General features: G+C 41.0%; 1 protein-coding gene across 14 annotated transcripts in view; it reads left to right on the plus strand.

The window, feature by feature from the left end:
• The window catches only part of TPP2 (tripeptidyl peptidase 2), a 69,159-nt gene that overhangs the window by 40,441 nt on the left and 6,521 nt on the right, over positions 1-22,197 (plus strand). For 6 of the 14 annotated variants that reach the window (XR_008618938.1, XM_055089307.1, XM_055089304.1 and 3 more), the window contains 15 exons: positions 187-355; positions 1,062-1,219; positions 1,519-1,595; positions 3,534-3,640; positions 5,636-5,790; positions 6,954-7,070; positions 7,310-7,410; positions 8,009-8,105; positions 9,001-9,138; positions 10,477-10,721; positions 10,982-11,060; positions 12,980-13,018; positions 18,074-18,225; positions 19,790-19,943; positions 20,882-21,012. Coding sequence is in view for 13 of the 14 variants with exons in the window: in XM_055089307.1 (XP_054945282.1) it covers positions 187-355; positions 1,062-1,219; positions 1,519-1,595; positions 3,534-3,640; positions 5,636-5,790; positions 6,954-7,070; positions 7,310-7,410; positions 8,009-8,105; positions 9,001-9,138; positions 10,477-10,721; positions 10,982-11,060; positions 12,980-13,018; positions 18,074-18,225; positions 19,790-19,943; positions 20,882-21,012 (1,919 nt within the window). In the remaining variant the exon portion in view is untranslated. Of the gene's footprint in view, positions 1-186; positions 356-1,061; positions 1,220-1,518; positions 1,596-3,533; positions 3,641-5,635; positions 5,791-6,953; positions 7,071-7,309; positions 7,411-8,008; positions 8,106-9,000; positions 9,139-10,476; positions 10,722-10,981; positions 11,061-12,979; positions 13,019-18,073; positions 18,226-19,789; positions 19,944-20,881; positions 21,024-22,197 lie in introns of all 14 variants that reach the window. The other 8 variants (XM_055089309.1, XM_055089310.1, XM_055089306.1 and 5 more) reach the window with 5 other exon arrangements.

Consider the following 22,197-nt stretch of genomic DNA (forward strand, 5'->3'; position numbering starts at 1 on the left):
CAGTGTTTTGTCCAGTGAGGTAGAATTGCCCTCCTAAATGGGGTTTCCGTGTAGGTCAGAGAGGCAGATGGAGACACTGACTTTGTGCTTGTACTTTGCTACAACGGGTAAGAAATTGGTCATCTGCGATAAAGTGCTTTCTTGACCCAACCGTGTATATCTTACTGTTTGTATTCTCTTAATTAGGTTGATAAAGCCTATGACTACCTCGTTCAGAATACATCATTTGCTAATAAATTAGGTTTCACTGTTACTGTTGGAAATAACCGTGGCATCTACCTCCGAGATCCTGTTCAGGTGGCTGCACCTTCAGATCACGGTGTTGGCATTGAACCTGTATTTCCAGAAAATACTGGTGAGTAATAACTGGACGGTAAGCTGATGTGCTCACATTTATGCTTTGAATGAACTGTACCACAATAGAGAAATGCTGTTTAGGCTAGTGTTCTACAGAGAAGACAGGAATTGACAGTGTTATTGTTTTGTATTTCATAGAGGTGTAGGGGACACTGGTGGCAGTTAGGGACCCTGATACAATGGCAATTCGGTTAGCAGTGTGACTACCAGAAAAACAGTAGAATGGGCCTTTAGGGACCTGGCGCTTTTATTAAATTGTGGATAGTAAAGCATCAGATTCCTTTTCTTTCCCACTTTTACTACTTGGGTGTAAGACAGAGTGGGAAGCAGAAGCAGCCAGGGAGAACCCCAGCTCAACGAGTGTAAACAAAATTGTCATCACTGTAAACGTAGGAGTCTTTTCTCTTGGTCAGATTCTGTTAACTGTGTGCAGTAATGAAAAATACTCACTAAAATGATTTGTGTTCAGGTTGTAGCCAGCCGTGTTGGGTGAACACATGAATGGATTCTGAGCCTCCTAAGATCAGTGTGAGGGAGGTTCTGTGGCTGTTTTATGTAAGCTGTGTTTCGGGAGCCCGTGCCTACTGCATTTTACAACCAACCACATCTATCTGCGGAATTTTCTTGACAGACAACAGAACGTTTTAAAATGGAAGAAAAGGAAAAAATAACTAATCTTTACTTTTTGGTCTTTTTAACGCCAGAAAACTCTGAGAAAATATCCCTTCAGCTTCATTTAGCTTTAACTTCGAATTCATCATGGGTTCAGTGTCCCAGCCATTTGGAACTCATGAATCAATGCAGACACATAAACATACGTGTGGATCCCAGGGGCTTAAGAGAAGGATTGCATTATACAGAGGTATTTATCGGGATATCTTCATTTTTACTTTCTTTAGTCTTTAAAATGTGTAGAAGTCTTTGTGTAGCAGTCCATTTCCCCATTAGTCTGAGTAAGTCAAGGGTTGTCATGCGTGTATTTGTCCAGGCTGTTTGCCATTAATTATGTGGCCTGACATCAGAAAATTGATGCCAACTTGTATTTAGGACCTTTACATTTGAATCTTAGGTTAATTTATTCTCTGAGTAGATTCACCCTTTTTTATTTTCTCTTTTTAAAACAGTCTGTTTATGGATACTGACACTTATTCCTTTCTTAAGGTATGTGGCTATGATATCGCATCGCCTAACGCAGGTCCTCTGTTCAGAGTACCGATCACTGCAGTTATTGCCGCAAAGTAAGTGCCCCGGTGCCGATAGCGTGCTGTTACGTGTAATTATGTAATGGCTGTTTATGGAAATGGGGTGAACTTTTAAAGGATCCGTAGGCCAGAACCAGGTGGCTGGGTTTTGGTTCTGTTCCTTGCTTAATGTTCAAGGTGGTGCGTAGTCGGTCACGGTGTTCCTTGTTCACGGTGAGGATAACTGACAGACAGCACCTGTCACCTGCCCGCCACCAGGATGACGGCGCCCTCCTGACACCTGATGCAGAGGCTCTTTTATCCTTCATTCGGCCTGATGCCTCTGCAGTGTTTGACAGTGACTTTGTCCCCTCCCACCCCCGCCCACATTTCCCCCTTATCTCTGGGATTACCATTATCTCCTTGTTCTTCCGCTTTTCCAGTCCCGTTTCCAGACTCTTCCCTTTCCATCTTGTCTTCTACCCCGGAATGAAGGAACTCAGATCTGATCACACTGCTTCCTGTATAAAGTACCTCAGCGGCGTGCCCAAGGATCGTGCTCCTTAAAATAGCAAACGGTGGCCCGTCACAGCCAGTGTTTCCCGCGGCTCCATCACCAAATTACACGTTTCCACGAGCTCCCCGATGCTGACCCCCCGGTTTCCTCAGGACGGGTGCATTTGCACAGCTGATTGCTTTGCTTCCGTTTCCTGTCCCTTAACTTAATGACCAGGCGTGTTCTTGGTCATCTCTGGGTGAAGGGAGTCCCTCCCTGCTGCTTCATGGCACTTTTCACTTGCCTGTGGTACTGACTTTAGCTAGTGTGTTGTCATTTTTAATTCACCCCATTTGACTGTGAGCCCACGGAAGACACGGGGACTGCATCTGATGTGACCCCGTATGGAGCCCGTTGTACAGAATGTACGAAACAAATTCTTCAGTACATGAAGGGCAAGATGGAGATGAGAGGCCTGGAAACAATAGAGAACTCTGAGTTAACAGCTTCTATTGAGTTAGTTGCACAGTAATATTTAATGTGCAGTAGGTCTCAACCCATATGAAACATAGGATGAAATTGAGGAGGTAACAAGTGACACACACGTGAAAAAATTGCAGAACAGTTAAATTCTCAGCCGCATATTCCCTAGAAGTCCCGTAGGAACTTCGACAAGGTAATGTACAAGATTCAGGAGTCGGCCGAGACCTCATCTCCTTCAGGAAGCTTTCCCTGCCCGCTCCTCGTGAACCAGGAACCTTGCATCTTTTCCACTAACGCTTCCTGTCTCCCCAGAGCATATTACGTTCAACGTCCCTGTTGGGTTTTCCGTCCCCACCAGATTGGCTGGGGAAAAGGAAAACATTATATTCATTGTTGTAATTGTAGCACCTAATAGCAGTGCCTCAGGTATAGTAGGCATTCATTAAATGTTTGTCATACTGACTAGAGTTTGTCCTTAGTATGTACTTTAGGTTTCTGGGTTGGGTAATTATACATTTGACCTTTATGTTTCACTGATCCTTTACAAAAACGCTGTGAAAGTACTTTCTCTTCTTTACTGTGTCATTCGTGGCGTGGGTGCGTTTTGAAGCTACGCAGGAGGTTAGTATCAGTCTCAGCTGTAAGGCAGCTTCAGCGGCACAAAACGTTACTTTTGATTTTAATATTTTGGACTCACAATAGCCCAGATGCTGGTAACTGGAAAATCCTGTGAATGCTGTAGAATTCCTTTAACCAAAAAAGAGGGGGCTGTGTGTCTGACTTCAGAAAAATTATAAAGCAAACAAGTAAAAAGCAGAAACAGCATCTCCACAGTGTTTCTCCGCTAACGTGTTGCAAAACCGAGATGACATTGTGCGTACTGTTTGTTACCAGCTTTTAACTCCCTGTGTTCATTTCTCATGAACTGTTGAAATCTAGAGTGCCAGTGGGCTTAGAATATAAAGCTTTTTTAATGAGAGTGTCATGTTTAATCATTTATTTTTATGAATTTTCAGAGTAAATGAATCAACCCATTATGATCTGGCCTTGACAGATGTACATTTTAAACCTGGTCAAATTCGAAGGCATTTTATTGAGGTTCCTGAGGGTGCAACGTGGGCTGGTAAGTAAAATTAATGTCTTGTCTGGCCCATTTACCTTTATGTGCATTCTACCTCTGCTCTGATTATGACCATATAAAGTTCATATATCTGCAGTAGACTTTTCTCACAACAGTAATAGGTGTCTGGCACCATAGATTTGCTATTAGGTTAAAACCTTTTTAAAGATCTAGTCCTATTTTGCATTGGCTCATACGTCAGTCATCTATCTAGGCCAGGGGTCTCCAACCCCTGGGCTGCGGCCCCGTACCGGTCCGGGGCCTGTTAGGAACCGGGCCGCACGGCAGGAGGTGAGCGGCGGGTGAGCCAGCGGAGCTTCATCTGTCGCCCCCCATCGCTCCCCATCGCTCGCATTACCGCCTGGACCATCCATCCCCAACCAACCCCCCCGCCCCCAAAGTTCATGGAGAAATTGCCTTCCCCGGAACTGGTCCCTGGTGCCAGAAAGGTTGGGGACCGCTGATCTAGGCTATCTTAAGATGCTTTAATAGTCAAGATTTTAATTTGGTTCAGAATAGTGCCTTCCCTGTTCACCGTCAGAGTCAAGAGTTGCATCGTGGTACACAGCTCAGGGCTTCCACTCACATAGGCCCGATGGTTGTGTAACATCTAACGCTAATAAAATGTGCGCTAATCATACCAAAGAATAAGATCTATAGTTAATTCGTATTGAACATGATGTCTGTTTACTGGTAAACGTCAGTGATTATAATGCCCTAATTATGATTTGTTTAGGTTGGGTATTGAGAATAATTAGTTCTTTAGTTTTTTTGTGTGTTTGTTTTTTGTTTTTAATAAGAGTTGATCAGATCATCCAGAATAGAAGTAGCTCAGAGCATTTAGCAGTCTTTGATTAAATATATACTGTGGGAGGTGGAGGGGGTGGGAGAGATGTTGGTCAAGGGCACAGACTTTGTTATAAAATGGAAAAGTTTGAGGGATCTAATGTCCAGCATGGTGACTGTACTTAATAATACTGGGTTATATACTTGAAATTTGCTAAGACGGTAGATCTTAGATGTTCTCTCCACCGAAAAAAAATTGGTACCTATATGAAGTGACGGATGTGTTAGCCAACCTTATTGTGATGATTGTTTCATAACATATACATAGTCGTCATATCATCACGTTGTACACCCTGAACTTGAAAATATTATATGTCAGTTGTTTCTCAATAAAACTGGGGGGAAAAAAGAGTCAAAGCAGGGGAAAAAAAGAAATGCACCACAGATGATTCCTATTGCAAATACTTAGACATATTGTCATAACACTAGATTCTGTATTCTTAGCAAGTGATTAGGCTCCCAGAGCCCTGTGCCCACTTGATCTGGTGAAGCAGAGAATTAAGCCTTGCTTCAGTTCCTTGTCTCAGGGCCAGGTATTCGTGAGATAAGCTGCTGACCTGGCTTCACGGTGACCCTGGCTCATCTCCAGCTCCGCCGCAGAGCACAGCTAAGCATACGTAGTTCTGATGGTCATACTTTCCAGAAGCAAACAGTGCAGATAAACCAAGAGCGAGAGACTAGGAGAAGTTATCAGTGAAGTTGGTTAAATGGATACTAATGGAACTTAGGCATGCTAACAAATAGAGGTTTCTAAAATTAAAATCCTCTTCACCAAGAATTGATTGGTTTTTAGCTAACGCAAGAGGAAAGGTTGAACTTAGTAACAGAGAAGGGAGGGATTTTAAAAATTACCTGATTGGGATCATTGTGTGTCCATCTGTGGACAGCTTGCTCTTTCCTGCTGTTTGCAGCATAGCGGTTGCTTGTTTTAGTCCTGATTTATTTATTTTCCATAGCTAAATTTTCCACCCTCTCATCTTTATTACTACTCTGTCAGTTCATTGTTTTTAAGGAAATATGCAGATTTCATTTGAATATATCATTTCATTCTCTTGATATAGTATTTCCCCCAAAGTAGGCATTATGAAAGCCATTTTGTGTCCATTTTAAATCTTGTCAGTTAAAATGTTGCTTCTTCCCTTCTCGTTGTAGAAGTTACGGTGTGCTCTTGTTCTTCTGAGGTGTCTGCCAAGTTTGTTCTTCATGCAGTGCAGCTTGTGAAGCAGAGAGCCTATCGAAGTCATGAGTTCTATAAGTTTTGTTCCCTTCCGGAGAAAGGAACGCTGACTGAAGCTTTTCCTGTCTTAGTAAGTTTTAATTAACAGTCTGGATTCCTGAAACAGTTTCCTTTCGTTCTGGGTGTGGGCTAAGACTAAGTATTTGAATTTGATTTTATAGTTTGTATTCAGAGCACATTGGGACTGTATATTTTATTAATGTTGAATAATGTGGGAAGATAGGTCGTCTTACTAGGATACTTGGGACCAAGTTGAGGTAAATGTTAATCTCTTAGGAGAGTGCTGGTCTGCCAGATGCTGACGCCGCACAAAGCGGACCCTGGTTGAGATTGTCTCCTCATCGTACAGTAGATTGTTTCCATATTTAAGACTTTCCTACATGTTTTCTACTTATTTTAGTTATTTTATTAATGCCCTGTTGTTAAGAATCCATGAGGTTAATTTGCTTTGTAGGTGAAACTGCTACTCCTTCCTACAAATTACTTCAAGTGTGGCAGATCTCCAGGCTTATCTGTAGTGTTAGAAATGGTGCCTAGTCCTTCCTTCTAGAAGGTGAAGGCACTGATGTTCTTTCTTGAACTTGCTACTTAGTGTTTTCAGATGGCTACCTCATCTTTCCTGTATCTCTTATGTTTCTGATAACTTTGACTTGTGTCCTTGTATGTGTTATAGAGTAATATGGTTCACTTTAAACTTTCTAATACACTGATTACTAGAAAACTTAATTTAAAATCCAGTGTTCAAAGAACAGCTTTTCTTTTTAATTTTTTTAATAGGAAGAAACATGTGAGTGACCGTAATTTCATTTGGCTTTGGTTACCAGGCAGCTCTTGAGCCCCAGACTCAGCTGTGGCTATTGAATATGCCTCACAAAGCTGTCATACCCCTTCTCTTGTCATTGTTCTTAATTATTTTTCCTTTGGTCTCAAGTTTTGTTTCCAGTTTGTTTTCACCATTATTTTATTACATGTACTTCAGAAGCTGCCTCAGACCTCTTACGACAAGCAGTTTAGGATTATGAGTAAATAACTGTGTATTTAAATACCTGCACTCTGTCTCAGCAACTGTGATTTTTGTAACTTCAAGCATAGCTAATGATAAGGTTCTTTGAATTTTCCTGCTGTACAAATAGGAAAAGTTTGAAAGCATAGAACTGCTTTGAAACACCTATTTATGTTTTGTGATTTACGCACAAAATTACGTGATAATTTAATTTTCATTTTTCTTTGCAGGGTGGGAGAGCAATTGAGTTTTGCATTGCTCGTTGGTGGGCAAGTCTTAGTGATGTCAATATTGATTATACCATTTCTTTTCATGGGATAGTATGTACTGCCCCTCAGTTAAACATTGTAAGTTCCACATTTCCATCACTTTTAATGTCAGTTATTTGTGTTATTGTGAAATAATTTCAATGGTTGGGTTTACATTTTAATGGGGAGATTATCTATGGTTCTGGAAATAACAGTAGTCTTTGTTCATGGGTGCTTATAAACTTTGTGTTTGCCACATTTAGATCCAAGTATTGTTTAAAAATGCAGTTTGTTTTCAGTAAAGTTTGAGAAACTAATTTGATAAATATCCTTTGTAGCATGCATCAGAAGGAATCAACCGTTTTGATGTTCAGTCCTCCTTGAAATATGAAGATCTGGCTCCCTGCATAACTTTGAAGAGCTGGGTCCAAACACTGCGGTATCGTCAATGTTTTAGGGCTGCAAATGTTGGGTGTCAGTATGATGGGGGTGGTGGGCTGGGCGTCTCTTCACTCTTTGGAAAGGATCTCTTTTATTTTTAATCATGTGAATGCTGGGCGTGAAAATTCAGTTCATGACTTTCCAGCCCAGGGAACCTGGCGGGTCTCTTGAGACGCAGCCGCGGCAGCAGCTTCTGTCTTTAAGTGACATGTGCCTAGACCCCTTGCTGTGGCACCTGGCAGGACCCATCCCGTGACGAGGGCAGGGCTGTCTGCGGTCAGACCCTGTCCTTCAGCACTGTGAGGGATTGTCACCTAGTCCTGGGATCCGATTCTGTTGAGACTGTCAGTTGATGGTTGAACATGTTTTTATCATGAGAAGCTTACCTTTGTAATACTGCAAAATTTAACTATGTGTATTGCTGTGGTTCAGTCAGTAAAGAATTATATAAGTTAATGATTAAAATATTACAAAATACACGGAAAAGGACAGCATCTAGGAATGCTCATTTGTCATTTATTGTGATACATTATAGATTTTGTTGATCATAGTTTTCTCTCATTTCAATGAACTCTTATGCAATTGTCTGATTACAGCCCACTGAGTGCAAAAACCAAACCTTTAGGATCAAGGGATGTTTTGCCAAATAATCGTCAACTTTATGAGATGATCCTGACTTACAACTTTCATCAAGTAAGTGTATGTGTAACCAAGTATAGCCTTACAAAGAACTCTTGTGTTCTATGAATCATAAAATCAATAATGGAAGGACAGTATATTCAGTGTGTGTGTGTGTGTGTGTGTGTGTGTGTGTGTGAGAGAGACATACATACACATGAAATAGAAACAAGTCATTAACCCTGCTTAATTTAGAATTATTCTTTGGGAAATTATGATATAGAACGATCTAAATACCATTCAGATCTGAAGTCACAGATTCTAATTTAGGGGTGACCTGGCCTTTGAGGCTTAGTTTTTGTAAGCACTGACACCTGCCTATTCTCTGATACCTGTCCACTGGTTTGATGTCTTGTCAAAGCCAGATGCCTTCTGATTATGGAACCAGGCCTGATTGCTCTCTGTGAAGCAGGTGTTGGCACAGTGAGACATCAGAATAGCTCCTAGGTTGAATGGGTGGTAAAGGTAGTTGAGACGGGTATAAAAATCAGATCGAAGTTTACGGAGGATCAGTAAGATTTTAGTAAAACTTTTATTGCAGCATAATATGAATTACTGTTGGGGAGGTGACTGATTTCAGTGGGTTGTCTCATTTCAACTTTATACAGAAATTTTTAGTTTTATTAGAAAACCAGTTAATTAGAGGTCCTGAAGAGTAGGTATTGCTTTAGTAATGAATACAATTAGCTAGGTTTGTGTTTTTTAAACCTTGTAAAAGAGAAGTACTTTTTATAAGTCCCAAAATCCTGGATGTGTTCTGCATTTTTGAGATTGGTTACTGCAAGAAAATATTTTTAATACTTTTAATGTAAAAGTGATCAATAGCAGTATTACAGATCTACATTAGAAATCATATAAACCACATCAAATAATCATTCTTTTTTTCTTTTTTTTCTTTTTTCCCCCACAGCCCAAGAGTGGGGAAGTGACTCCAAGCTGCCCCCTGCTTTGTGAATTATTGTACGAATCAGAATTTGACAGCCAGCTGTGGATTATATTTGACCAGAACAAAAGACAGATGGGTTCCGGCGATGCTTACCCTCATCAGGTATGATTTTTAGAATTAACAGCTGTTTCTTGAGCTGATGAAGCCCGGATTCTTGCTCTGGTAATGTGCCTGCGTTTTAAACACCAGCGTGGTTGTGCGTTTAGTACTTGGACACACAGCTAACAGCTCAGCTGTCCGTTGCAGGACAGACCGTGACAGCTTTTCAGCCCCACGGTTGGGCTGAATCTGGCCTCGGGGTAAAGGAGGGCCAGGAGGATGCTCGCAGACGCTGGCCAGCAGATCTTTTTATTTTTAGTATTTCTCCTTCCTACCCAGTGCTTGCTCCTATCCGAACGCTGAAAGCAAATCACCCAGGATATGTGAGCACCTTGAAGTGATCCCAGGTCTGAACTGGATCCAGAGCACAACGACAGTGCCAAGTGTCTTCAGTTTATTAGAACTCTGAAATATGTTTCTTCTTGGTCAACTGTGTAGTGAGCACTTACTATATGCCAAGCACTGTGCCTGGCACTGTCATTTGGAAGGGAAAAAAATCTTTTAATCATGTAATTTATAGAAATCTTATCCCTGATTGAAAGACTGTGACAAAGAAATGAGCTATTTCCTGTAACCTTTATAATTTTATGCTAAATAATAAAAATAATTTATGCCGGGTTTTCAGTTAGTCATTCAAGGAATGGTTTCCTTTCTTTCCTCAAAGCCAGGCCCTGGCACGTCTCCTCAGTACAGACTGGGATATTGCAGCCATTCCTTTGGTTGCTTTTAAAATCTCAGAAGAAACTGCTGCTGCAGCATACAGCGTTCTGTCCTCTTGAGCAGGTTGCCTGGATGGAGCGTGGCACATCTGTACTCCTTTGTCCCCATTGGCTCCCTGTTTTTCCCGTGTGCAATAAAGGGGGGTGGCATGGTGGTTATGATCTAAAGGTTACCAGTCATGTGCATACAAACACGTGTGTGTGTCTGTCTTAGATATTACACAGCACCTCAGTTTTGCTCATTCTTAGTGTCGTTTTATCCATGCCTGTGTAGACCCAGGAACTAGAAAATCGTTGGTTGCCTTTTCCAGTCTTGAGCGGATGCTGAATCAGCTGGGCGCCTAGGAGTGGCCTGTTGTTGTGGGAGGGCTGAGGGCTGAGGGCTGAGGGCTTGGGTGCCTTCAGCTCCCTTATCCTCTGCTCTGGACGTGACCTTGGCCAGCTCACTTGACGTCCATTCGGGGCCTTGCGTGCGTGTCATGTGTGTGTCGTAACTTGCACTGTACCTCACATACTGTAAGCACTCTGTAAGTGGTAATTCTTAACTGTTTATCCTCTTACTGTAATTTTCGTTCACGTGGCTAAACCTTACTTTTCCCAAATGTTGTTTTTTCTTTTATAGTATTCTTTGAAACTGGAGAAAGGAGATTATACAATTCGACTGCAGATTCGTCATGAGCAAATCAGTGATTTGGAACGTCTTAAAGATCTTCCATTTATTGTTTCTCATAGGTTGTCTAATACCTTGAGCTTAGATATTCATGAAAATCATAGTCTTGCACTTCTAGGAAAGAAGAAATCAAGTAACTTGACATTACCACCCAAATATAACCAGCCATTCTTTGTTACCTCCTTACCTGATGACAAGTAAGTGACCGCATTGCTTGACACTCACCGTCCATCTTATACTCTGTAATCTTTAAATGCTAGTTTATAATATTAGGCTACACTTATACTGTGTTGTCATTTGCCATTTGAGACTAAGGTTATTTCTCCCTTTGGTTTTTGAAATCTTAGCTATGGAAATTATTTCAGAATGCAATTGTTTTGATGTTTTCCCCCCTAATTCTCTTTGTGAAACTTTCTTTTTTGTTCCTTTCCTCTCCTCTTTTGAATCTTCTTCTTAGAATACCTAAAGGGGCAGGGCCTGGATGCTACCTTGCAGGATCCTTAACATTGTCAAAGACTGACCTCGGAAAGAAAGCTGTAAGTATTAGGTTGTTTGGTTTTTTTTTTTTACACTGAAAGTGCCTGTTCCAAAATTTCCATTTCCTTAAAAATGGAAATTATTTCTATGTTTCAGAATGAATAAAAGAGAAGATCTCTCTGGAAAAAGAAATTTCATCATTTTTTTCCCCAAGTTGCTAGTAAAGGTTAATTAATATTTGGTTGTATTTTTATATATTTAGTATTCTTTTTCCCAAGCCTAAGTACTTGGGCCTTGAACCTGTTCTGCCTTGCACAGCTTATATACTTGAACTTCCTGTGAAATGTGTAGATCCAGATCAAACTTGGCTTAAGTGAATGGGATGTTTTTAAAATTAGAGAATTTATAGAGTTTTAACTAACGTAATATTGTGGATATAAGAATAAATCAGATCTTCTTGGGTGACTTCTAAAAACCAGTCAGGACAACTACTACGAATAAACAGTATTTTTCACTTGTACAGCTCTGTCTCTTACTGGAATTTTGTGTAGTTATGTAGTTAACTACAAGGTAGTTCTTTCTTTTGGCATTAAGGTTTATTTTATAGTTTCAAAATTGTGCTTTTTGTTAAAAACATGTTTCTGGTTGTTATATTTTAGAGATAATTGTTATGGTTTGATAGTACCTGTTTTAGTTTTTCCATCTGTTTTCATGACAAATTTATTGTGAGAATAGTGTTTATATAAATCTATCACCCTCTGTCATAATGTCCTTTTAGCTCAATGCCAGTAAAAGTTGTCATTCTTATAGTTTTGCATTTCTCTTTAGCATTAGTTCTTACAAAGTAAGTCTACCACCTAATTCTGGAATTTATAAGTGCTGTTATCAAAATGAATAGAGCTCAAACATCTTAACAAGTGTTCTCATACCTCTGTGGAACCAAAGACGGTTTATTTGCTGTCATAGGGGCGCCATCACGCAGGACTTCGGTGCTTAGAACAAGTCGTTTGCCCTGACATTTCTTGAGTCTCATTTCAGTCCGTACTATTTACTTATATGTACTTTAGTATAAATTATAAGTATTTTAGTACAACATGGCCTTAGTAGAATGTGAAGTGAATCAGTAGTTACTGGAATTCATAGGTGCACTGATTTAAGAAGTCCTGGTCTAGGTCTTCTTAAGTAGGGTTCATTTTCTGCTATGGGAAATATTGCCGCCTCTGCTATGGGGCTTCAACAGTGAGGCTTCTCATCCAGATAACTTCTGAAGGGTCCGCTGCCCGTGATGAGTAAGACAGAAGAAGAGCATTGGTATCAGAAGTATGCTTTTAGCAATTCAGAGATAGTTACCGCTTCCTGGCTGCATTCTTTAAGAGGCAGTTGTGAAATTAAATTATAAACAGGTGGGATTGACTATAGTTATTACTTACCAGCGTAGATTTTCTTGAGAAAACCTAAAGCTATAGAGTTAATTATAATTCCCAACACGTTGTTCATTTCGTCGGCTCTCAGTCGTGGTGCGTTTCTTGCGGTTCTGGCAGCTGGGAAGGTGACTGTTCCTCTTGCTCCTCTCTGACATTCCCCGTTACCTCGAACGGTGCTGCTTCTAGTGCATGGGTGTGTGTGATTGTTGCGACAGCCTTGAAAATCTGACTCTGAGGACTGTCACCTAAATTTAATGTTTTCAAAACTGTTTGGATAACTAATGAATTTTGCTCTACAAACTTTTGAAATAAAAAGCTGAAAAACATTGACCCTTAGGAATAACACATTTGAGTGTATTTTTATTAAAAAAAAAAATGAAAGTGGCAGTATTGCTTTCTTGAAAAGCCTGCCATTTTGATGACAGACCTGACCCTTCTAAGTACTGTGACGCATACAGGTGGGACGGAAACTGGCAGAAAGATAGACAGAGGTGGTATCTCCATCCTGTGTAGATTACGCATGTTTTCTTACAGAATGTCGTTCTAACTCCCAGGGGCAGTCTGCAGCAAAACGACAAGGAAAATTTAAAAAGGTACTGATTGTCAGTTCTTTAAAAAGATGTCTTAAAGCCTTATTTGCATATTAGTTAAACTTCTTTTTCTGTCACTATTATCTTTTTTAAAAAAAATCTCTCCCTTAGTTTCCTTTCTTTAAGTTCTGCAGTATAGTGCTTTTAGCTTATCAGTGTTGACAAACTGCTTTCTTAAAGTTTTTTTTCCTACCATAAATTGCTTGAAGACCCCTGGTTTATATGTGTATAGAGAAAATTTTAATGCTCTTCATTTCTTACTGCAGGTGTGACCAAGCAATAATATTTGAACTTTGGCATATCTAAAATCCTATAGACAGATGAATGATTTTTTTAAGCTATATATGACAAAACAATTATTTTTGAAGTCTAAAGTCAGTCTTAAATTGGATGATTTGATGAATAAAATATTATTAAAATATTTAAAGTGAAGTTTTTTTCCTGCTCTTGCATCTTCTTCATTCTGGAAGGGCAGAGACGAAAAGAGCAATGGGCGTAGCAAAAACAGAAATGTCTGTTGGCCCCAAATTAAAACTTATACTAAGAGCAGGGGCAGATTTTAAGACCATAACTAGTAAGTGATCCGATCAGCTTCTCTGCAACTTATTTTACAATCTCTGATTGACTGCTGGAGCCAAATTTAATTTGAAAAATTGTACTTCAGGTCTAGTTTAGAGAAAGGGATACGTATTCGATGAGCTCTCTGGTGAGGACCTGCTGACATCCTTCGTCATCGTAGTGATTTCTCTCCTGCGTGCAGGAAGCACTGCAGGGCAAGAATTAGTGTTTTAAGAAGAAACAAAAGATAATTCAGTGTTTCTTAATTCATAGTGATGTGAAACTGGGGACCACCATTTTATAATAGATAAAATGTCTTTATTAAAATGACCTCTAAAATTCTATATGATTATGTAGTGATAAAGACTTTGTTCAAACAAAATACACCACTGGGGGTTATCTTCCCAGGTAAAGGAATATCGGCTTCTCTGTAGACCGTATGTCTCAACTGAGCGTCTTTACCCATTTGAAGGCCATGTAAATTCATTTAATGGAAGTTAACCAGCATTAAAACAAAAACAGAACATGTCAGTTCATCAGAATCATAAAACTGTAATTCATTTTATGCACACATTGTCTCTGATTCATTTTGAAAATAGCCTGGAAGCCGCTGCTTCAGCGAGTGAGGAACAGGCCTTCTCGGAGCCCACTAAGAAGAAGGTGCAGGTCCCAGAGGCAGGGCTGGGGTTCTTTCTGTTGTATTCTTTGGTGGATCTTTTGGAGTTTTGGTGCCTTTTGTTTGTATTAGATTATTTGAGATAGGAAACTATAAAATGAATAGGAACGTTATTGTTAATTGACAGTTAGTGAAGCTTCTAGAGCTGGGCAGCTGGAGTCACTTGCATTTCTCCCCATCTTCAGTGTACGTGCACCTGAAGCTCTTGTTTTAAAAATAACCGTTACATATAGTTTTATAGTCACATTACAAAATATATAATTTATTGCCTGAACAAAATACCAACTTTGTATACATCGTCCTCAATGGAGTTGTCCTCTGGGTTTCAGTGACTTTTGAGTTGAAAGTGTATGTTACCCTTTTTTAAGTTCATTGTAATATGAAAGAATATAGTTATTTTTAACATAAATAGCACTCAAATATGACCTTAATTTTTTAAATAGCTATTTTAGTTTGTGTAAAGATATTAAAATTTTGAATTTATAGTTTTTCATCATATAAGAGCTAAGGGTGTTATGTTTTGAACCGAAATTTAAATGGTGGTATGTTAAATAGTTATTGGTTTGGCAGATAGATTTGATTTTCTAAATATCATTCAATTCAATTCAAACACTGTTGAAATACTTGGTAATAATGCAGTAATTTTTTTCTTAAAAAATATGCTTACTGTTAAGTGTCTGCTATAGAGAGTTTATATTGTAGTATTTCTGCTCTGAAGATTCTTTGACTGTCTTTTAAAATCATAACCAAGATTTTTTATGATTTAATGGTACAAAATCTGTTAAATGGACCCTATGCTAAGCCCTTGAGAAGTTGAGTTGTAAAAATACTTACTGAAAGAACAGATGACCATGATAAAATAAATGAAAAATAACTTCATTTCCTTTTTGGTTGGAGACTAAAACAACCATGTCCATAATATTTAGTAATAAGAAGTAGCTCTTGTCCTGAAATAGTCTATAGGATAATACCGGCCTTTATAATTACTAATTTGGTACAGATTTACTATATAAAATGCTGATTACAAAATCTTGGTTCCCCCCCCCACCCCAAGGCCATTCATCATTCACTTTCCCAGTATCTTTTGCATTTTTAGTGATAGTTTATGGTTGCTATTATGTATGGTTTCTCTCTATTTGTAGATCTTTGTTAGAGTTCATTGTTAATCATCGATTACGTTTAATGGATTGTTCATTTTAAATTCAGTTCTGTTTTCTCTCTTTACTAAAACATCTTAGCAAATGCCTTACCTCTGAGCCTCAGAGGAAGAACTGCCTCACAACAGAGAGACCTCGCCTCCTGAAGTTTGTCCCTCTCCCTGCTCAGGCGAGGAGGAAGGGACAGCAGGGGCGTGCGCACAGTAAATGCAGGTGCAGGCACATTCCAGCATACTGGGCGGTACAGGAGCCTGACTGCAAAGGGAGTAGGGCCCTATTAACAGAGTAAATGTTGGAGGCCACTTACACCTTTAATTCTTAGGTGTGTTGTCTCTGCTAAACAGATGACACTGAAGTGGGCTGTTACTGTGAGAACTTGGTGGTCAATTACCCACTCAGATGTTGCAGACCCTTTTAACTTGGCTTAAGCTCAGGGCAGTGTCCACCTAGCAGAGTAAACCTCGAGAAGGAGCGCAGGATGGGTGGCAGGGACCGGAAGGAGCCTGCCCACGGGAGGGCTGTTTCCCCTTCCCAGGCTCACACTTCACTGAAGACCTTTGCTTGCAGACTTGCTCCCTGACCTCAAGGGAGAGTGGTGCTGAAACGGCTAAAAAATGGCTTTCTGTGGTTCTCGTCCATCAGTGGTTTTCTGCGCGTTCAGTGGGTTGTAGTGAAATGGTGGTTACTATTTTATTAGAGCTACTACAACAGTAGCTCCTTACATTTACTGTTACATCCCCAAATAAAGTTTAATTGTGAAAATTGTTTAAATGGATATATTTATGTAGTATTTACCCCTCAGGGGAAGACGGGGCCAGTACTTGTTTGTGACTCAACCTGTGCAAGGTTTTTTCTGAGATTATGTGATTAGGGCCTTAACAGTTTTGATAGCGTAATTTGTTCCAATTTTAGAAACTTTGTTAATTAAAACAAATACAAGATTTTAGTTTAGCAGCGTTTCTACTATAAACCTAAAGATAGAATTTTAGAAATTGTCTTAATAAATAATGATTTAATTAGGGACACCTAGTTATTGTGCCAGAAACGGATCTAGCAACTATATAACAGGTGATTTCATTTCCCAGATCGTGCATTACTTTTCAAAGACTCACGTGCTAATAAAATAGACACAAATAGGTGTAGTTACACTTGCTCTCTTTAAAGCAAAACTTCTCAAAAGGCCCATCCATACCTGTTTACTTCTCATCTCCCTCTAGGCCTTTACTCTCCGTCCTCCGCCCCCCACCAACCTCCCCGGCCGCTCTTGCTTTGTCGGTGATTAGCGGCCACTGTGCTGTCAGGTTTGACAGTTACCTCTCCCACCTGACGCCGCCTTTCAGCTAGCTGTCGCTAGCCGGCCACGCTTGATCTTCATGCTGGCTTTTCCCCGGGGCTGCCGTGACCTCAGACTCTCCCTCCACAGTGGAAAGCTTTGGACCATTCCTGGGCTTGCTCTTTTCCCCCTTCCCCACCCCTGCTGGTCTCATTCAGCCCCTCGTCTTAAATACCACCAGCAACCGCCATCGGTCCTGCCTTCCCGGGACATCTCATGTCCATTTATTGCTTCCTTTTCTAAGGCCTGTCCTTTAGTTCCAGGCGGTGTCGGGACACCTGCGTCTGCGTCCCAACTTGTTTTCTCTTTTTCCACTTTGGCCTCTATCATCCATTCTCCACGTAGGTAGTATCAAGAGTTATTTTTTAACAAGCACCAAAAAACCAAAGTGTTTAATCCATACAGGATCCAGAGTTATTAAACAAAAAGCAAAAATCCTTAATCGTGTCACTGCCTTGCATACAGCTCTTCCTGTGGCACCTAGAATTAAACCTGTATTTTTTTGCCTGTACTCTGTCAGCCCTGCTTGCCTACTGTGGCCGCTGCCCTTTCCCAGAACCTAACCCTGCGCTGGCTGCACACCCCCTCAGGCTTCTGCAGGTGCTCGTGTGGTCCCCGCACATCTCTTCCTCTCCTCGTTTTGGTTATTCAGGTTCATTGCAGTTTATTCCTTGAGGTCACTGAGGCTCCGTTTCCATGACCACTTTGCACGGGGCGCCCCTTACCCACCAGTCACGCTCTGACCCCTTACTCTGTTCTGTTGTCTTCATATCACGTGTCGTTCCTGAAGTTGTTTATTTACCTACACGTTTGTTGGCTGTCTTCCCAGAGGGTGAAAGGCCCTTGTCTGCTTTGTCCCTCACCTCTTCGGAGCTATTACCTTGCACACCGCGGGAGCTCAGTAAGTCCTGTGGATTGAATGAAGAAAGAAATTTCTCTTTAAATTTAATTAGAAAAGCGGATCTTTTCTTTCTTTCTTTAAAATTTAATTATTTTCTCTCCTCTGATGTAAAATGTGAAAGCTCAGTACGTTTTTGAAGTCAGTCTGTCAAGTAAAACTAAGAGTACCAAATAACACTTAAATGGAGAAAAGTTTGTTCTTATTTCCTTGTTTTAAAGGAGTTATTAGAAGCATTAGCTTTAAAGTTTGGGAGAAAATTACTTTGATCTCAGATTGGAACTTTAGATGTATTTTGGCCCTTAGAATCTGAAATACAGTGTAGTACCGCTCAAGTGCAGCCGATGTTATGTGCTGTTCGGCTTTTGAAGATTTTTAAATAAGGAAAATTAAGCATGTTAGTCTAAGACTCTCTATCCACGTTCATTTTTCACAGGATGTAATCCCTGTTCATTACTACCTAATATCTCCACCTACAAAGACTAAGAATGGCAGCAAAGACAAAGAAAAAGATTCAGAAAAAGAGAAGGATTTAAAAGAAGAGTTTACTGAAGCATTACGAGATCTTAAAATTCAGTGGATGACAAAGTAAGTTTTGTTTGTTTTTTTTTTTTGTGGTATGCGGGCCTCCCTCTGCTGTGGCCTCTCCCGTCGCGGAGCACAGGCTCCGGACGCGCAGGCCCAGCGGCCATGGCTCACGGGCCCAGCCGCTCCGCGGCATGTGGGATCCTCCCAGACCGGGGCGCGAACCCGGTTCCCCTGCATCGGCAGGCGGACGCGCAACCACTGCGCCACCAGGGAAGCCCCGACAAAGTAAGTTTTAAATGAATTTTAATCCTCTAAGCGTTTACTTTTATTTTCCCAGTTACAACAATATTGTGTGTATGCAAAGGCTATGTATTCAGAAATGTTAACAGTGGATAGGACTGCAAGTGCTTTTAAATTTTCTTGTAATTATATTTAGTTTTTAATTCCCTTTTGTGATAAGAATTTTTAAAATTTTAATCCTTATTCTGATCTGCTCTTGGAAGAGAAGTTTATTAGAAGGTACAAAAAAGAAAATAAATCACTTTTTGCCCCCTTTCCAAAGATAATCATTGTACTGTTATTTTTAATTGTCTCTGTATTTATACATGTAGCAGGTGAGTGATACTGTGTCCTGGTTTTCCAGTTACTATTTGATTATGAGCAAATTTAAAACAACCTTTTTAAACCTCTAGAAATGATCCTAAGGACATACAGCAAACGGAGAAACACCTATTTAAGAACATCTACAAAAGTTCAGTAAGAAAAGTGAGACTGTGGGATGTGAGCCAAGGTCGCTCTCTTCCCGCTCGCAGCTCAGTGAAATGGAGCCTCCTCCAGACTGGCTGCAGCCAGGACCGCAGGCTCCCCGTCCCCTTGGCTTGGAGGACTCTCCTGCTGGGAGGAGCAGCGGGTCGGCACGTGTCGGCCGGCACCCCAGCCCCGCGGCCTGCTGCTGAGGCCAAGTTCTGGGTGAATTCTCTTGAGAGACGGGGGCTCTCTCCTGCTCAGCCCCTGCTTGGAACGCAGAGGGTCTGCCAGGTGGGCACTGCTGAGAACGCAGCCCCGGCGGCCCCGCCCCTACCGGGGCGCCGTAGTGTCCCGCCAGGCGGGGCAAACCGCGGCCCCTGTGCCGTGTAGTCAGAACAGATGTCGTTTATTCGGCTTCCCCAGCTGGGAATGCAGAGCATCTGTCTCTGTTCATTCAAGACTGCAGATTCTTCCAAAACACTGGAAATTTTCCTTCTTTGTAGATCTTAGGCATTTCTAGCTCTTTTAATCTTTCTTAACTGTGTTTGAATGTTTTTTTCCCTCCTGTTGATAAATCTAATTACAGCTGGTACGTAGGAAAGCTGTCTGCTTGCTTTCATCTGACCATCTCATTGAACTCATAAATGAAATAATTTCCAGGTTTTTTTTGTTTTGTTTTTGTTTTTTTAGTTTTCTCGGTAAGCATATTTATACTGCCTGCAAAGAAATACAGTCTTTGTCAGTAATTGTATTTCAGATTGATACCTGAGGTTATTGACTGGAATTTCAAAACAATGTTAAGTAATAGGAAAGACAGAAGTTATTTTCTTTCTGAAAGAACTGAAATAATGACTGTTTCTCTTTCTTACATACGTAGGCTGGATTCTAGTGACATTTATAATGAATTGAAGGAAACATACCCTAACTATCTCCCTCTGTACGTTGCACGACTTCATCAGTTGGATGCTGAAAAGGTTGGGCGTGTTCGATTTTACTCTGAGTCTCTCACTTTGTTTGCAGTATTAGATGAGGTATGCCTTTGGAATAAGGGGCCAGTCTTTGTCTTCTCTTCTTGCCGACTGAAAACGTGTCGCCTCAGATTGAATGTTCTGTTGAGCTGTTTTCATTAAGCTGACTCAGGACTCACGTTTGGTCAGTGGGAGGAGGACTAGATAGGAGACCCTAAGGGTGGCTTTTCTGGCCTTGACCTGAAGAGCCGGGAGCAGAATGCAGTGGTCGTGGCCTGCTGGAAGTCTAAGGCACCTGCAGCAAGAGCGGGGCTCCTCCGCACAAATGTGGCTCACTGCGTTCCCAGTTTCTAAGAATGGGCCGTGCAGCCCCCAGCTGTCTTCAGTGGGCAGCTCTCGCCGGGAGTCCTGGCTGCACAGAGTGCTTGTGGCCATAACCAATTAAGAGTCATCAAGGGTTGAGTGTGAGCCCGAAGGCCCTGTGAGGAGCCGGATTGCTGAGGACGCCGGGACAGCCCGGTGCCCGTAGTGAGGCTCTGTTGCTTCTATTCCTGTTTACTCTCGTTTCGGAGGTTTCAGTAATAAATTAGAATTTGTCTCATCAGCTGATGTGCTTTTTACTTCTGTTTTCATGTGCCGTGGGACTGGGGTAACATAGCTGATCACGTTTCTGAACTTTTAAGTTACCCAAGGAGAGAGCTGCCTCTGTAGAAAACAGTTTATATTTCTGTGAACTTCGTGTCTTGCTTGTTACTCCGTTCAGCGCCAGTGGGGAGTGTAGGGTGGGTATTCTCCCGTCTGAGCTCAGGTTTTCTAGAGATGCCGGCCGTCGTAAAGGTCGCACCAGGAGCTAGCGCGGAGCCCCCGGGCTGCACAGCCTGCCTGGTCCTGCACCACGGGAGCCCTCACTCTCACGGGCGTGACCGACAGAAGTGAAGTGCGTCAGGGGGCTCATGGATACATCCATGTTTTTCTTATTTCTTCTTTTTTTTCCTCCCCAGGAACGAATGAAAAGACTTAACGAAATTGTCGAAGCTGCAAATGCTGTTATTTCTCATATAGATCAAACGGCCCTAGCAGTTTATATTGCGATGAAGACTGACCCCAGGCCCGATGCAGCTATTATAAAAAAGTACCTAACCAGTAAATACTCTTTCTTGCATCTCATTTCTTAGTTACTTTTTTTAATTACTGAAAATAATCCTTCTTTTCTGGTATTTTTTATATCCTTATCATTGGAGTTACCGATTTGGGGATACTCCATCCTTAAATATCCTATAGTAATTTTCTCTAGTCGTTTAAGATTAAGCAAAAGAAAAGTCGTTTGCTTCCTCCACCATCAGGTGCTGTCATGGTGGAGCGATTTGAGTGACTGTGATCAAGCAGTCCAGCCATTTGGGGGATATGTGTGAACTGGACACATGGAGAAGGAAACACAGAGCACCCTGTAAAATTAATTTTTCAAGTGTTTATTGACATGACAATAAACATGACATGACAGACTCCAAATTTAGTTTATAATGCTTATTAGTAAAGTGATAAGAAATAAAATTGGGTTAAAACCATTATCTGGCAACTTCAGTTTTATGAAACTGGGTTTACGGTACTACTTGAGGAGAACGGGGGGCGGGATTATGGTTCAGCCTTAGTAAACTCTAACGTGATGTGTACGACAGACGCGTAGCTGGGTTTATGCGTTTGTAAGGCTCTATCCGTGCGAGAGTGTGGTTTCTACTTGCTGGTGTGACGGTCCGGCGGCTTTCCCGTTCACCCTTCCACGAACTCCTACCGTCATCTCCTGCTCACACTCCCGGTACCAGTTTCCCCTCTGTCACTTAGGTTTATTTCCAGCCCTGGGGGTCCTTAACTTAAAAGGGTGGAAGTTTCCTCCTCTTAGCGTTGTTGTAACTAATAAACTGAAACCGTGCAGGCTGCCTGAAAATATGGTAGTTTCCCTTAAAGATTCCATCTGCTTCGGTCGGAATTTTTTTTATATACATACAAAACGCTTGATTTTAAGCTGCTAGAACTCTTGACCTTACATCATTTATACTGGTATTATAGGTCTTAATGAATCTTACAAGCAGCAGTGTTCAGGCGGAATAAAATTTGTTCAGAATAGGTTCTTGGCCATTGTCAGCACCCTTTCGCACTTTCCAAAGGAACCGTCTCGAAACATTGCTATTTTATTGTTGTTAATAATAATAGTGGATGGTGCAGCCACCATTTATGAAATGCCAGTTATATACAAATGCCAGTTATATGCATTATGAAATGCCAGTTATATACAAAGGATTATTTGGGGCATGGATTTCTC

Source organism: Physeter macrocephalus, chromosome 13 (assembly GCF_002837175.3).
Source record: "Physeter macrocephalus isolate SW-GA chromosome 13, ASM283717v5, whole genome shotgun sequence".
Classification (NCBI taxonomy): Eukaryota; Metazoa; Chordata; class Mammalia; order Artiodactyla; family Physeteridae; genus Physeter; species Physeter macrocephalus.